The sequence below is a fragment of the Uloborus diversus genome, unplaced genomic scaffold, assembly GCF_026930045.1.
Source record: "Uloborus diversus isolate 005 unplaced genomic scaffold, Udiv.v.3.1 scaffold_12, whole genome shotgun sequence".
NCBI classification, from domain to species: Eukaryota; Metazoa; Arthropoda; class Arachnida; order Araneae; family Uloboridae; genus Uloborus; species Uloborus diversus.
This window is the reverse complement of record NW_026557876.1, coordinates 1184876-1199717: the sequence shown is the minus strand read 5'-3', so window position 1 is coordinate 1199717 and position 14842 is coordinate 1184876. Positions and strand designations below refer to the sequence as shown.

At 37.7% G+C, this 14842-nt stretch overlaps 1 protein-coding gene across 1 annotated transcript in view; it reads right to left on the bottom strand.

Moving 5' to 3' along the window:
• Positions 1-2086: 2086 nt before the first annotated feature.
• LOC129232415 (poly [ADP-ribose] polymerase tankyrase-like) overlaps positions 2087-14842 on the bottom strand; it is a 61708-nt gene continuing 48952 nt past the window's right edge. The window contains exons 7-8 of the mRNA XM_054866559.1: positions 10907-11033; positions 2087-3807 (exon numbers count right to left, since the gene is read on the bottom strand). Of these exons, the coding sequence (XP_054722534.1) occupies positions 2662-3807; positions 10907-11033 (1273 nt within the window). The 3' untranslated portion in view covers positions 2087-2661. The remainder of the gene's footprint in view (positions 3808-10906; positions 11034-14842) is intronic.

The following is a 14842-nucleotide window of genomic DNA, read 5'->3' as shown; positions in this document are numbered from 1 at the left end:
AATTAAAAAATGCTCGCAAAAATTATTTAAAAATATCTACAAAAACCTTTCATTTTTCTGCATCAGACAAAATTTGTTCCAATGTTCCGAGGGAATTCGAACATGAAATATAATTGTTTTTAACTAATTTCATGCCAAAATTTAGGTGAGCCTTCAATTGGAAATTCATTGCTGATCAGACCATCGTTGAACAAAACTTTTATTCAAATGCATCTCAAATTTTCAAATTAATGAAGATATGATTTCCGCACACATACATCGATGACTGAGATGGATTAGCTTTTTTTGGGCAAATTTTATGAATATAAAAGATTTTGAATAATGTTGAAATGAATATTTTTTCATAAAACAAGTTGAACTAAAAAGAAGAAAATAAAATAATAGTTTAAAAAACTAAAAAAACACGCTTTCGTAGCAAAATGAACTAAAAAGTGAAAAATAATCTTCGGATGATAGTAGTTGACGAATCACTTAATTTCAATGTAATACAAAAAAGCGTGGGGGGCTTCTTATCAGTTGTCATGAATTTCTTCCATTTGTTGTCCAAGCAAAAATGTAAATAGACAGTCCCCCACGCTTTTTTGTATTACATAGAAATTAAGTGATTGGTCAACTACTATCATCCAAAGATTATTTTTCACTTTTTAGTTCATTTTGCTACGAAAGCGTGTTTTTTTAGTTTTTTTTTCTATTATTTTATTTACTGTTTGAATTCACATTTATTACTTGATATGTAGCTACACAATTATTTTGTTTCGTTGAACTTTGTAGATTTCATTACTTGGAAAGAATTGTCACTTTGTGCAAGTCCTTCACGGAAATGTAAGGTTTTTTTTTTTAATTATTATATTTCAATTTTCTGTATTTTACCTACGATAAATCTTTACTTTTGATACTGAAACGAACATTCCTTATTTGTTTTGATTTGTATTTGTGGAATAAAACCCGCTGACAAAATTATTCTGAATGTACCATTTCGTCCCATGGAAAGGACTTTTAATCAGTGATGTTCCCACCAATTTTTCTGAAGGTATACTTCCAGAAATCCATTACGCACAATTTGTGTATGTGATCATATACATAGTATGTCATAATATGAAAGTTTATGAAGTTTCAGGGTGTACGCCGTGTCTAAAAAATGTTTGAGAGTATACAGCGTATATGGAGATGGGAACACCACTGCTTTTAATATCAATTTGTGAGCAAAATTTTGAAAAGATCGTAAGGTATGACTTTTTCCCAGGACCCCAGATAAAACGACTTGCCGATCAGAGTTCATAGACGAATGAATGATGCCCTCAAAGATTCATCTTAATTCATAGGGTATAGCACTGTTCAGAAAAAAATTTAAGACCTTACTTATTTTATTTTTACTTCTGATTGTAAAATAAAATCAAAGGCTACAAAGTTAAAAAAGTGGATTCATTTTCATTTAAAAAAATCAACTCTTCTATTTAGCATTTTTGTGCTTCACAGTAATGTTAAAAGAGCTCTTTTTTACATGCACCGTCCGATTTTTTAGTGCAAAACTGAAAGGAAAAGTATATGACTCAAATAAAAAATTTTTTTTTTCTATGGGGGCTTCAAAAAACTGACACAGGTTTTACATGAAATGTCATGTTTTTTGTCACAGTGAATTTTTAAATTGATAGATAAACGAATAAAAACATTTGAGCTAAGTATAAACATAAACAATGTTGGAAAATGTAAATGACTGCTCACATGTGAATGAACGTACATCGTTGCATTGTGTGGAGGCGAAAGGAAACCGTTTCCCAATGCATAAAAATGCGAGCCTATGGACGAAGAGACACCCTACAAACGCTCTCTTCTGTGCCGTCAAGTCTTCACAGCCATTTACCCACATTTTTGCATTGAACAGATTCTTCGCAGCTCCGAAACAGTTTCCTTTTCGGCTAAATGGACGCATGCTTTTCAACATCATTGTTTACATACATTAGTAAGATAACTAATGCATTAAATTAAAAGCTCGTTTTTTTTTGTCATTTCATGCACTGCCCAATAATAAACAGACTTCGATTGCAAAAGCTGCAAGTACAAATACCCAAAATATAAAAGTAGTAATTTTAAATCTTTACCTCAGAGCAAGACCGACGTAAGTCCAAAAAATGCGATTTTCCATTTTTTTGGTGAATTGCACGCAGAAGCATATTCCGGGGAAGATTTCAACACTTGGGGATCTGACGATCTTTCTGCATTGGCGTCCATTTTTTGGCTCCAGTGCCAGAGGTATGTTACAAAAATAAAAATATTTACCCCAAAAATGAGACGGCCGAGTCAGATTCCCAATTATCGAAATATTCCCCGATGACGCATCGAGCCATGTGAACGTCATTCTCAGTTTTTTAGCAGGGTCAATATTTTCGGCTCACTCTATTTCTTTCGTGCCAATAGGGTACAGGAAAAGAGATTTTATCAATGGCTTGAATATTCCTTTTATTACGTGATTGATACACACAAAGCATTTTGCACAAGATAGACAAAGCCATTTGAAAGGTGTCTCAGAATAATTCTTGACAAAACAAACGGGTTTGTTTACGAAAACAGCAGATAAAGTTCAGTCAACTATCTCGGGCACATTCAAAAACAAAAGATTCATACAGTTCAAGTCCTGATCTTTATTTTCTTTTTCGCCGGGGACTAGAGCTCCGCCGCTCGGGCGAAGTGCCTCAGGTCGTCGTCCGCCAGGCACGCGAGGAGGACGTCGGTGCAGGTGGGGGGCAGGGGCGGGCAGAGGAGGGGGAAGCAGCGCAGGAAGCGGTCCTCCAGGGCCCTCCTCTCCCGGACCTCCCTCAGCCGGACGAGGAGGAGGTCGCCGAAGAGCGGGAAGGCCCGCGCCAGGAGGTCCCGGTCCGAGAGCCGCCGGATCGCCTCGTCGGAGAGGCGCCGGGCCAGGCGGGAGGGGGGTCGGCGGGCGATGTCGCGGAGGGAGAGGCGGGACCCTTCCACCCGGGCCTCCCTCATCTCGGCCTCGCACTCGGAGAGCAGCCGGACGCCGCGCTCCTCCTTATCCTTCGGGAGTTCCATCTCCTCCCAATGTATCTCGATGGAACTCCAGGCGTAAGCCGCCAGGAGCACTCTCGCCACATCGTCGTGCCCTTCCGCTAGGGCTAAGTCCAGGGGACAGTGTCCACCTCCATCTTTAAGCTTCAAACGCGCACCCCTCGACAGCAAAGATTGAACTATCCGCGGGAGACCTTTGCTCGCAGCATAATGCAGGGGGGTGCGGTCAACACTGTCCGGCCCGTCGCATTCGGGGGCGGCCTCCAGCAGCGCCTCCGCCGCGGCCTCCTGCCCCCTGATCACGGCAAGATGGAGGGGCGTGCTTTCCCTTCTGTCTTTCGCACTTGCATCCGCTCTCCCCGCGAGCAGCATACGGATGACATTCACGCACCCACTCTGGGCAGCGCGATGCAGAGGGGTGCTCCCGTCGTCATCCGCGACATCCGTGACGCAGTCGGCCTCCACGAGCAGCTCCGCCGCGGCCTCCTTGTCCCACACCAGAGCCAGGTGGAGGGGCGTCATTCCAAACATATCCCTCGCCCTCGTGTTCCATCCTCCTTCCAGCAGCTCCCTGATCCTCTCCGTGTCTCCGTCTATTGCTGCACGATGCAACGCGGTCCGCCCGCACTTGTCCGTCTCCGACGCACCTCCGTCCTCCGGCCGGCGTCTCCTGGAAGAGAGAGAGAGAGAGAGATTCACGTTCTGTTCGAACTGAAAGCGGAAGGGTTCTCGATCACTTTCCCGCTCCTGTTCACGTGGAATCTTATCTGAATGAAGTCTGGACTAGAAAACCTCCAAAATAAATGAAAGATAATTATTAAATCTAAACATATTTAACTTGATGCAGGTACGGGACATTTTGATTCAATGTCCTAAATTCTTACTCCATCATGAATTTTACTGGATTGGAGTTTGAGAGACAGCACACGATTTCCACCAAACTATATTTATTACTAGTGGTACCCGCACGGCTTTGCCCGTAATAGAAAAATTAGAAGGTCCTTTGGTTCGCCTGTATATTTACAAACAATGTATGGTGAATTTTCTCGCCCATTGGCTCGTGCCCGTGTTACGGTTCCACGTTATGACCATTTCGCATCTCGCCCATTGGCTTGTGCCCATGTGACGGTTCCACGTTATGCTAATTTCGTCATTGACTCGTCCATCTTCTGATAATTTTGTTCTCAAAATTGGAATAGGAAAAGAATCACGTCGAATTTTCGAAAAATCGCTTCGAGGTGCACACCCCCATGCTGCAAACTAATTTTGTGTCAAATTCATGAAAATCGGCTTAACGGTCTAGGCGCTATGCGAGTCACAGGGATCCAAACATCCATACAGAAAGACTTTCAGCTTTATTATTAGTAAAGAAGAAAAGAAAAGAAGAAAGATAAAGAAGTAAAGAAGAGAAGAAAGATAAAGAAGCAAAGAAGAGAAAGATAATTTTCAGAACAAATTCTTTCCCATTTTATTAAATTTCTGTGAAAAATGGGCTTAAAATTAGAATAGAAAAAGAACAAAATCGAATTTTCGAAACATCGCTTCGAGGTGCACATCCCCATGCTACATACTAACTTTGTGCCAAATTTCATGAAAATCGGCCGAACGGTCTAGGCGCTATGCGCGTCACAGACATCCTACAGACATCCAGACATCCTCCGGACAGAGAGACTTTCAGCTTTATTATTAGTAAAGATGAGCATATTGAAAACATCGTTACAGTTCACAAGTGCTTGTGTGGGAAAGTGAAGCAAAAGTCCCTGACCGCCACAACAGCTTTACACATTGGACAACACTCTGTGGCCACACCAAGAGCAAAGGGGGTAAAAAAATGGAAACAAGGTTCATTTGCATAAACATCAACGATTTAACGACGTCGGTCACTAAACATGAACACAAAACATGGAGAATATTCTATTTAAATTATCTACTTTCAGTTTCAACAACAACAATGGTTTATAAGTTGAAACTAGGGTTGTTTATACGCAGATATATTTTTTGTTTAATGTTTGTGCCCTACGATACGATCTGGGGCTCTGCTCTTTTAGTGTTTCATTGAATGTGCAGAACGACTCGTACACACCCTACATGAAAATAAAAAGGTTTTAAAAATTATTTTTAAATGCATTTAATTTGTTTTTTGAGGAAATGAGTTGTGAAAAAGCTCGATTCCTTATTCTGAAACAGCATTTCATAAAAATGAATAAAGATGCAATGTTAATAAAAAGAAATGTAGAGCCGGATATCCGAATCCGGCAGACAAAGCGCGGGATATCCGGAATCATCCCTATCCGGCGCATCCCTAGTACGCATGCTAAGAAAACTGCATCGATGAACAGTTTTCCAAATATTATAGGAACACTTTAATGTATTAGATCTTCACCTCTTTCGACCCACTAGTGTTCGCCCAGTGGTCGAAATTCGACCCTATTCATAAATGAATATTTGAGAAACCTTGTATGAATTTAACTGTTCCCAACATTTTTATTTCTACTTTTGCTCTGGTTTACTGCATATCCGGAAACAGACAATTTTTATACGTACACACAGTAACAAAAGGTAATTTTTTTCCAATTTTGCTTTTTGTCCGTTAATCTCAAAATATATCGATGAGAAGGGATTTTTCGGTAATGTTGTCGTTTCCGAAAATTTTAAAGTTTTTTTTAAGAAAAAGCAAGTTTAAAAACATGGATTTTAACGATTTTTTAAATAATTTTAAAAAATTTAATATTTTTTAACACTTATTTTAATCGGTGCGCAGATTGAAATTCAGTTTTTACACTTCTGCACATGGCATCAAAGGCGATGAAATGCCATTCACTGATTAGCGCACGGCGCAAATGGTCACAGCGTGGAAAGGCGGTCGACAGCAGAGCGTAAATATTTAGTACGGTAATGGAGTAGCGCGCCAAAGTACATCACTTGTAACGTCATAAAGATCACGCTTTATTTCCAAAATCGAACGTTTGAAATATTAATAAAAAATAACCGTCGAGAAAACAAAAGTTCTTTCTGGCCCCATGTTATTTCTTTTACTTACTCTATCAATTTCAGTGACTAAAAGTAGTACTTTTGACTGAAGAAAACAGCCCCATTGAGAAGTGGTCGTCCAATTCCTGGCTTGATTCATTTTATTTTGGATACCGGGTTGCTTTGTGCTAACCCTATGCAAATAGATTCTTCCTGACTCTTTGTTTACGTATGCAAAGAAAAAAAAATTTTGCGCTGGCATTGGAAACAAAAAAATGGACGCCAATGGGTAAAAATCGTCAATGATACAATTTTGGAAATATTCCAGTATGAAATGAAGCATCGAAACTCAGTTTATATAAAAAACTTCTGTGTGAACAATATTACATATAAAACGTCTACTATTACTGAGTAAGTAGCTTCTTTGTCGTTAGAAATATAAATTTCCAAGTATCAAATGAGCGAACTCTACTCGTGGCAACTGTCCATTCGAAAACACTGGACGTCGCAATAACAGTACAATTTTTAAAAAAGGACGTCTTTGTGATTTGTTTATGTTTAGGGGTGGTGCATAGCTGATGTCAAACTTTTCAACATTTTCAACCCTATCGCCCTCTTTGTCAAAGATTCGCAGTTCACCATACCCCTCTTTCCTTTTGTCAGATGTCACGCTGTTTTTCATAAACGTTCCTATTAAAAAAAGGCTTGATGTCACATTTTCTCCATTGTATGTCCCTCTTGTCATTTATTTCCTCCCCCTTGTCACGAACGGTTAAAATTTAATGAACCCCACCTTAAAAAGGGTCTTTGTTCGTAGTCAGTTCCTTGCTAATAGACATTTCTCTACTCTTTTTTTTACGAATGAAAGAGAAAAATATTTTTCGCGCTGGCATTTTGGTGCCAAAAATTTTACACCAATGGATAAAGTTCGCCCATTTCACGATTATGGAAGTCTTCCTGAATGAAATGATGCCGTAAAACTCCTTTAATACGTAAAACTTCTGTATAAGCAATATTCTTTGTAAAAGTAGACATGACCGTTGCCGTTAGAAATACAAAATTTTCAACAGTCAAATGAACGAATTCTACTCGCGGCAACAGAATTGTCCATGCGAAAGCACTGTACGTCGTAATAATACACCAATTTTATCAAAAGTTTCACCTTGAGATTTGTTGCTGGCGATAGCAAATGCAGGTATTATTTTGAGAAGATAATTTCGTCGAAACTGAAAGTCCTCCCTCCCTCACTCCGTAAAATGATTTATTTAAATATTTAAATCCCGAAAACAAAATCAAAAAGAAAATATTTTTAATGCCCATAGTTACACAAAAAGCCTCAATAATTTTTTTAAAAAATGCAAGAATTGCATTTCTTTATGGTCAAGCGAGAAATGGCAACACATAATATTATCTAGCAATTTCTTCACGCTAAGTCGCGTGAAAAATCAAATAAAAATGAATGTTCACTAACTTTTAATTGCTTCTAGTTTATTTTCTAGTCATCTTGGCGGGTTTTCGTTTTTTGCCGTAAACGGGGGATAAACGTTTTTAGAAGTAGTTTTCACGAGCTTTTCAACCATACCAAGCTCAAAGCACTAAAATTATTTTTTCGTGTAAAAAAAGCGGTTTAAAAAATGAATTAAAACTTAACGTTTCACGCTTCTGACAATGAATTTCAACAATGGAAAAGAGATAAAAAAATTAATATTTTTGAGTTTCGCTAACTAAAAAACGCTTATAACTTTTTTCTAATGGATTTAGGTTGTTGGACCTTGGGCGCCCTGACAATTTTTTCGTTAGGAGTATTTTTTAAAGACCTTTCCAACCATATCAAATTTGAAAATATTGTACCATCCGTTCGCGTAGAAAGAGCCAGTTAGGACGAAAAAGCGTTGTTTATTAATATCTCAGTTAATTAGCGTTCGATTTCAAAATTTGTTACTGATGACACTAAAACTCGGCAATAGCTACCGAACAAAGAAAGAATGAAGGAAATCGGTTCACAAACAGAGGAGGAATCGGTACCGAAAGAAAACGGCTTGCCTATTAATATACAAAGATACCCCCTTTAAGTTTGCATTCGTCCTTCACTTCTTATGAGAACTAAAAGGTGTGGGAACGTTATTGGGGTTGGAAAATACGTCACGTGTACGAGTGGCAGTGGCGTGAGTACGTACCGCAAGGCCCCACAATCCGGGGACCCCAAATTCGCAAGGGGCCCAAAAATGTATGAGCTTTGTTTTCATTCAATGTTATTTAATTTTTCCGTGAATCAAACTTGGTTTGAAAAGCTTAAACATAAGAGCGTTAAAAAAAAAGTTAAGGAATTCATTAAATTTATGAACCTTAGGGACACAGTGAGGCACTTAGAATCCCAGAACCTATTGATTTAGGGCCTCCGATTAAGATATCGGGGGCCCTTGGCCGAACGCATTTTCGGGGCCCTCATGTAGCCAAATATTACAAATTTTTGCCACTTTGGGCCCCTAAATAGCAGGGGCTCAAGGTCACTGTTTATTCGGCCAATTCAGTAAATAGGCCCAGAGTAGAGAGAAGGGGGCCCACGGTCCAACTTCCAAGCGCGAAAACCAAACCTTGGCTCGGTACAAAGTACCACATGCCCTCCCTAGACCATCACTGGCCACGGAAAGAAGGGAAAATTCCTGAATGAAGAGGAAAGGAAGGAAACAGTCCTGACCGTACCAAAGCCAGTTAAAAGAAGTTTTTGTGTAGGATCTATCTTTGGGGGGTGGAAGGGGGATCTTTGGGGGGTGGAAGGGGGCGAATCGGAAGAGGTCGGAAATTTTTTTGAGCTTTGTTTTCATTCAATTTTATTAACTTTTTCTAAATATCAAACAGTTTTAAATGCTTATATTGATTCTGGGTCCCTGAGCCTATTGGTCTAGCCCCCCCCCCCCCCCGAGTAAGATATCAGAGGTCGTTGGCCAAACACTTTCTCCGGGCCCTTTTATAGCCATACGTTGCAATTTTTGCCACTTGCTAAAACAGTTTTCGCCATTTGGGGGCCCCCTGAATGGCCGGGGTTGTAGGTCATGGCCCAGCTGGCCTATTCAGTAAAGAGTGTCCCTGACATTAGGTGGGGAAATCGAATCAACTCCTGACCTCCCAACTTAAAGAAAAGAAATGGAATAGCTACTTTGTTTTAAGATTACTTTTTTTTTTTTGCGGGCAATTGTTAATATATTACCTACTAAGTTTTCTCATTTTTTTCCTTAAAACAAATAAAAGATAGGGACTTTACCAAGAAAGTGAGAAGGAAGAGATCCTCTAAATAATTGCCTTTAAAACTGCCTTTTGTGTTTTGAAACTTATATTTTGGAAACATTCCTGAAGAGAGTCCAAAAAACCACTTTCTTCCCAATATTCAAAAATCGCTTAAAATTCCTTTTTTGGAACTTTGATTTTGAAAAATTCCGGGGCAAAGTTCCGAAACCTTCCCCAAAATTTGTGATTTTTATACTTTGATTTAAAAAAAAAAAAGCTGGGACAGTCCCGGAACCTTATCTCTTATCGTCAGGTCATCAAAGGTGGCCTACAATTGCGTTTCAGGAGTTTAAATTCGGAAAATTTCCGGGGGAGAACCTCCGAACCCCCAATCTTTTTTGAATTACCGAAGATCATCTAAAATTGCGTTTTAAGAACTTCAATATCAAAACAGTTTTCCGGAAGTCTCATCTTTGAACAATTTCCCCTTACATCTTACATACATACTATAAACGCATTTGTGGACCACTTTGGATGAAGTTAGGGGAAGGGATGAGGGGGTTTGGAACTTTTCCTTATAAATCGAAGTTGCAAAAAGTCAATTTGAGAACGGCTTACAATCGCATTTTTAAATCTTCAATTTCGTAAAATTTACAAAGAAGACCAACAAAATCGAAAAATTGTGCTTCAAATTTACATGAATACGATTTTTAGTAGGGGGCCCAAAATCAGATTTGCTGGGGGGAGGGGGGCAGAAAATTTGAAGTTACACAACTGATCAGTGGCGTGGCTAGCGGATGGTTTTTTTTAATTGGGGGGGGGGATTCGGCGGGCACTAAATTTTTCACCTTATGTATACATAATAGCTGTACCTTCACGGCTATACCCTTGCAAAGAATTTAAAGCTTAAACTAATGCTCCATAACATTAAACTATGTCAACAGTTGCGCTGAAGCATAAAATAATCCCCCAATTGTATTATTTAACTTCACTAGAAAGTCGCTCGTCATGGTATGAGGGGTGAAAATTTGCTTCCATGTACATTTGAAAGCAGCGATTGCATGTTTGGGGATATTTTGGCAGTTTTAAGTTTTAACCCAATAACCAGTGGATTGACCCATAACACTGGTAGATAGCAGATAATGTTGATAGATGATGATGCAGTGGCTAATAAACAGTTTTTTTTTTTTTTTTTTTTTTACAAAATGATGTTTCCGTGTTTCACTTTAAAAAACGTAGCACTTCAGCGACTATTCGTTTTGAACAGGGAACATATTAAAAGCCTGGATATTCACCGTGGGGTGCAAAAATGTCAGTTTATGATTTGACTTATAAGAAAACCCTTAAATATTCAAATGGAAAGCAAAAATGAAATTGACGCAAGACTGGCTTTCGACAGGGAGTGGAGATGAAGCACTAAATAACAATTTGGATTGAGGAAAGCCATCGAAATTTCTAAACCATCTGATGATTAAACTAATTAATCCCTTAGAATGTGACACATTAATTGACAAAAAATTCAATTTTTCTATTTTTCCCTCCATTTTTTTTTTTTTTTTTTTGCTGTAACCACCACTTTAAAATTTCCATAATTTTTACATCTCCAAATGTGACACAATAGGGAAGACATCCCTTCCCGTTCTGAATGAACGACAGCACAGTGTCACTTCATCCACGGACAACTCACCAGGGAGGTTGTCCTTCGCCATCTTGGGATTGACGCTTGGACGTTGATGGCAGCTCCCCGTCTGCTCCACGGCCACTCCCCTGAAACAGCAAACACAGGGTTCTTAGGATGGACAGCGGAATCGTGACTTACTAACACATCAAACAGTAAGATAAATAAATACCTTTGTGCTGAATAGTAAAGTCAGACCAAACAACGTAAGTAGAAGCACAAATTTGTAAATTACAGCAGACATGTGTTTCGGCGTTACAGGGAACGCCTTTTTCAATGCAAAAAATAATGAGCTTATGGATGAAAAGACATCCGACAAAAGCCAAGAGCAGATAAGCATGCAGCTTAAAAGATAAAAACAGCGGATTAACCAAACACCAATGACAAAGTTATAAACCGATCAGGAACCAATAGGAATGCAAGCAAAGGCTAGGAGCTTTCTCTTAGGTACGACCCAGAAAGAAAGAATTCAATTGGACAAGGATTAAGCCGAAGCTTCAACAAAAGGAAAAGAAATTGTCAGTAACCGTGAACCGCAAGAAAGGAAAAGCAGAATGGAAAACCATGAAATAAAATAAACAGAAACAAAAATATTCGAAAAAAGGAAAAATAAAGATAAATAGAAGAAAATTGGGGGGGGGGTGTCAATCAAGACAAAAAGGTAAAAATAAACAAAGGAAGATAAAAAAAAAAAAAGGGGGGGGGGGGGGAATGGGGAAAGGACAGTATTAAAGATATGGGAGCCAAATGTTAGAAAAATATGGAACTGCACTAAGATCGTTAACTAAGTTAGAACTGTTCCTCAAAATATGAAAGGATTCCCAAAAGTCAAGATCTGATGAATTGGGGCATTTTTGGATAATCTGATAAGAGTTAAAATCAAAAGAGTAATTTACAAATTTGTGCTTCTACTTACGTTGTTTGGTCTGACTTTATCAAACAGTAGTCCACAAGACAGCCGAAAAGGATGGTTCCTTTTCCAGTGACGATTTTACAAAAAAAAGAAAAAAAAGTCGAAGGCGAAGAGCAGTCCTTTCTACTTAAAGAGTTAACTTTCAAACCGGATTATATCCTGTTTTAAAATTTTTTGGAAAAAAGAAATAACATGTTTTACGCAGAAATAATAACTGTTAGAATTTCGAATTTCCCACAATGTTTTGGTAGTGGCTATTCGCAACAAGTGACTATTGGCGTAAGTCTAGGAATTTTTCCTTCACTTTATCAGACCTAAATTACCAATTTTGTTTTGGACTACGAATCAGAATACTTGGTGATGTTCTGCTACGTAAAATCATTTAACCAAAATTGTTCTGCAAGTACTACCAGCGCTGTATACACAAGAAACCAACCTGACCTTTTCCACAAATCGGGTGCCCTAAAGCAAAATCGTTTTATGCAGGAGGTTTCCTTTCTTTTATTTCTCAGTTTTTAAAACTCTACTGCTGCTATGCATTTCTGTGGAACCTTAACCGATATTGGCTCTAATAAAATATTTTATATGCCTTCTAAAACGCAGAGAAAGAGCAAAGATACAAAAACCGAACCTAGTTCTAGAACCGAGGTTTTTTTTTTTTTTTTTTTTGGTTCATTTTACATAGCATGAAGGAGCACTTAAAGTAACGTTAATAAATAAACAAAATAACTAAATTAATAAATAAATTGAGTCAAATTAGGGCAGCACATAAAAAAACACTTCAAAATTTTCTAAATAATTGAAATATTTTCAGGATGTAAGAAGGTTAAAATCTCAAACAAGACACGCAATTTTCGGCAATGGACGTGTTTCAATGTTGGCATGTTTCCAAAACATACTTCAATGGAGGAAATTGCAGTGGATGAAGATCGATTGGGAAAAATAAGGAAAAGGGGAACCAAAAACGCTAGAAAAATCAGAATCTTTTCAGATTTAGAATAATATGAGATCTCTGCAGAAGCTGCAGAAATTTCACAGAAATCTGCAGAAAATTTGTCTAAGTTTTCCTCACACATTTGAACAGAATTGTTCTGCAGCTCAAGCATCTGTTCTGCGAGGCACGTCACAAATTTTATATTATTCTGGATTGGGGGTTTGAATATATTCTTCTAGTATAAAACAGTAAATATCATCTCTTTTGCAAAAAAAAAAAAAAAAAAAACACGCATTTTGTTCAGAAATAACTTTAAAAATTGAAACAAAATGTTTAAAATTTTGTAATATATATATATATATATATATATATATATATATATATATATATATATATATATATATATATATATATATATATATATATATATTTGCTCTACTTTACTCCTTCCTACTTACTTTATTCTTTTGACAGAAAATTTTAAAAAAAAAGGACCTTCAATCCAACTAAGTATGACCAATAAAACCACCCAAGCCGATTCGAATAAAAACATTGTTGGTATTAATAGAGATCACAACTTTCATCACAACTTTTATCAAATCTTATCACAATAGTAATATTCATTATGCAATATTAATTTAGTAATCATAATTTGAGGTTGCACTTGCCTAACATAGTGTTACAAATCTTGTAAATAGTAATTGTGTCTATGATTAATTTTTTGCAGTCTGGCTAATTTTGGCGGTTGTTCCATCAATTTTCATCTGAAATTAACGTAGTAACTTAACCGGTAAATAGTTTCTTGTAATGAGTATACAACCCTCTTACATTCGAAATGACGTATATGGTCCCCTGATCAGATTTCTGAAGGGAATAAAAAGGAAATATTGGTAGAACGTAATCGAAATTTCTCAATGGAATATTGTGGAAACTTTCCGGGGATTTATAAATAGCCATGGCGGCGGGTTCAGAGATAGTCTTGACTGAGCCGTCGCGCTGTTGAGTGTGTAGGGTATTGGGGTGATTTGCCAGTGGTTGACCACCTGCCAGTGGTTGACCACCGGCCAGTAGTTGACCACTCGAGCACTAATATGTGCAAAACAAGAATAAATAAGTAGATACTTTTGATCTGATTGCCGGAACTAATTTATAGCACCCCATGAAGTGTTCTCTTATAATTTATAGTTGTAACTAAAGTTTTGAATGGAGGTTAGGACGATACAATTTACAGAGACGCATGAAAAATTTCAAGAAAATCACTTTTCTTACTAGGGAGAATTGTCATGAGATAAAATGTTTAATCGTATTCCTTGACGCTAAATTTTATTCTTCAGGTTCATTTGCTGATATATGCTGATCATCCATGTTTATACTAGGTAAATAAAAAAAATTGCATCATTTTACTAATCATTTATGCTGGGATTGAGGGGTGGTCAACTACTGGTTGTCTAAAATGCAATTAATGCCAGTAGTTGACCAGAACGGTCAAGTAATGAACTTTGTTGGTTTTAAAGCTCTTTTCTCGAAAACAAAATAATTAAAACATTTTTTAGCTTAAGATAAACTATAATGCTACTTTTGTTCCAAAAAAAAAGGTATTTTTGCAAGTAATTAACTAGCTGCCTGTCCACTGAACGAATAGATCCAAAATTTGTGTTACGGTTATTTGAACAGATGCTCTCCTAATTGCGAAAACTTAAAACAACGTAGTTTCAACACAGAATTTATTACAGTGAACTAATTTCGGAAATTTCGAATCGCAACATCCACATTTTTCTTGCGCAAATTGATATGCGTATTGAAAGACCTCATATTGCGTCGTAACGAGTGGCGAGTGACCAAAAACTGCAAAGATGAAAATTGTTTATTCTAGTGACAGTATAAAAGATAAGCATGTCGCATAACTCACAGGGTAGGACAGTAGTAGAAGCACCAACCACTAAACACCATGAGCAAAGCTTAAGGCAAAAAATCTGTAAAATGCAGAGTGGAAAGCGTGTTTCTTCAGTCGACGCTTAAATTTTCAAACAAACTATTTTCGTCACACGTCGATGGATCGAACGCCATTTCTGGCTCATCAATACACTGATCAATTCGC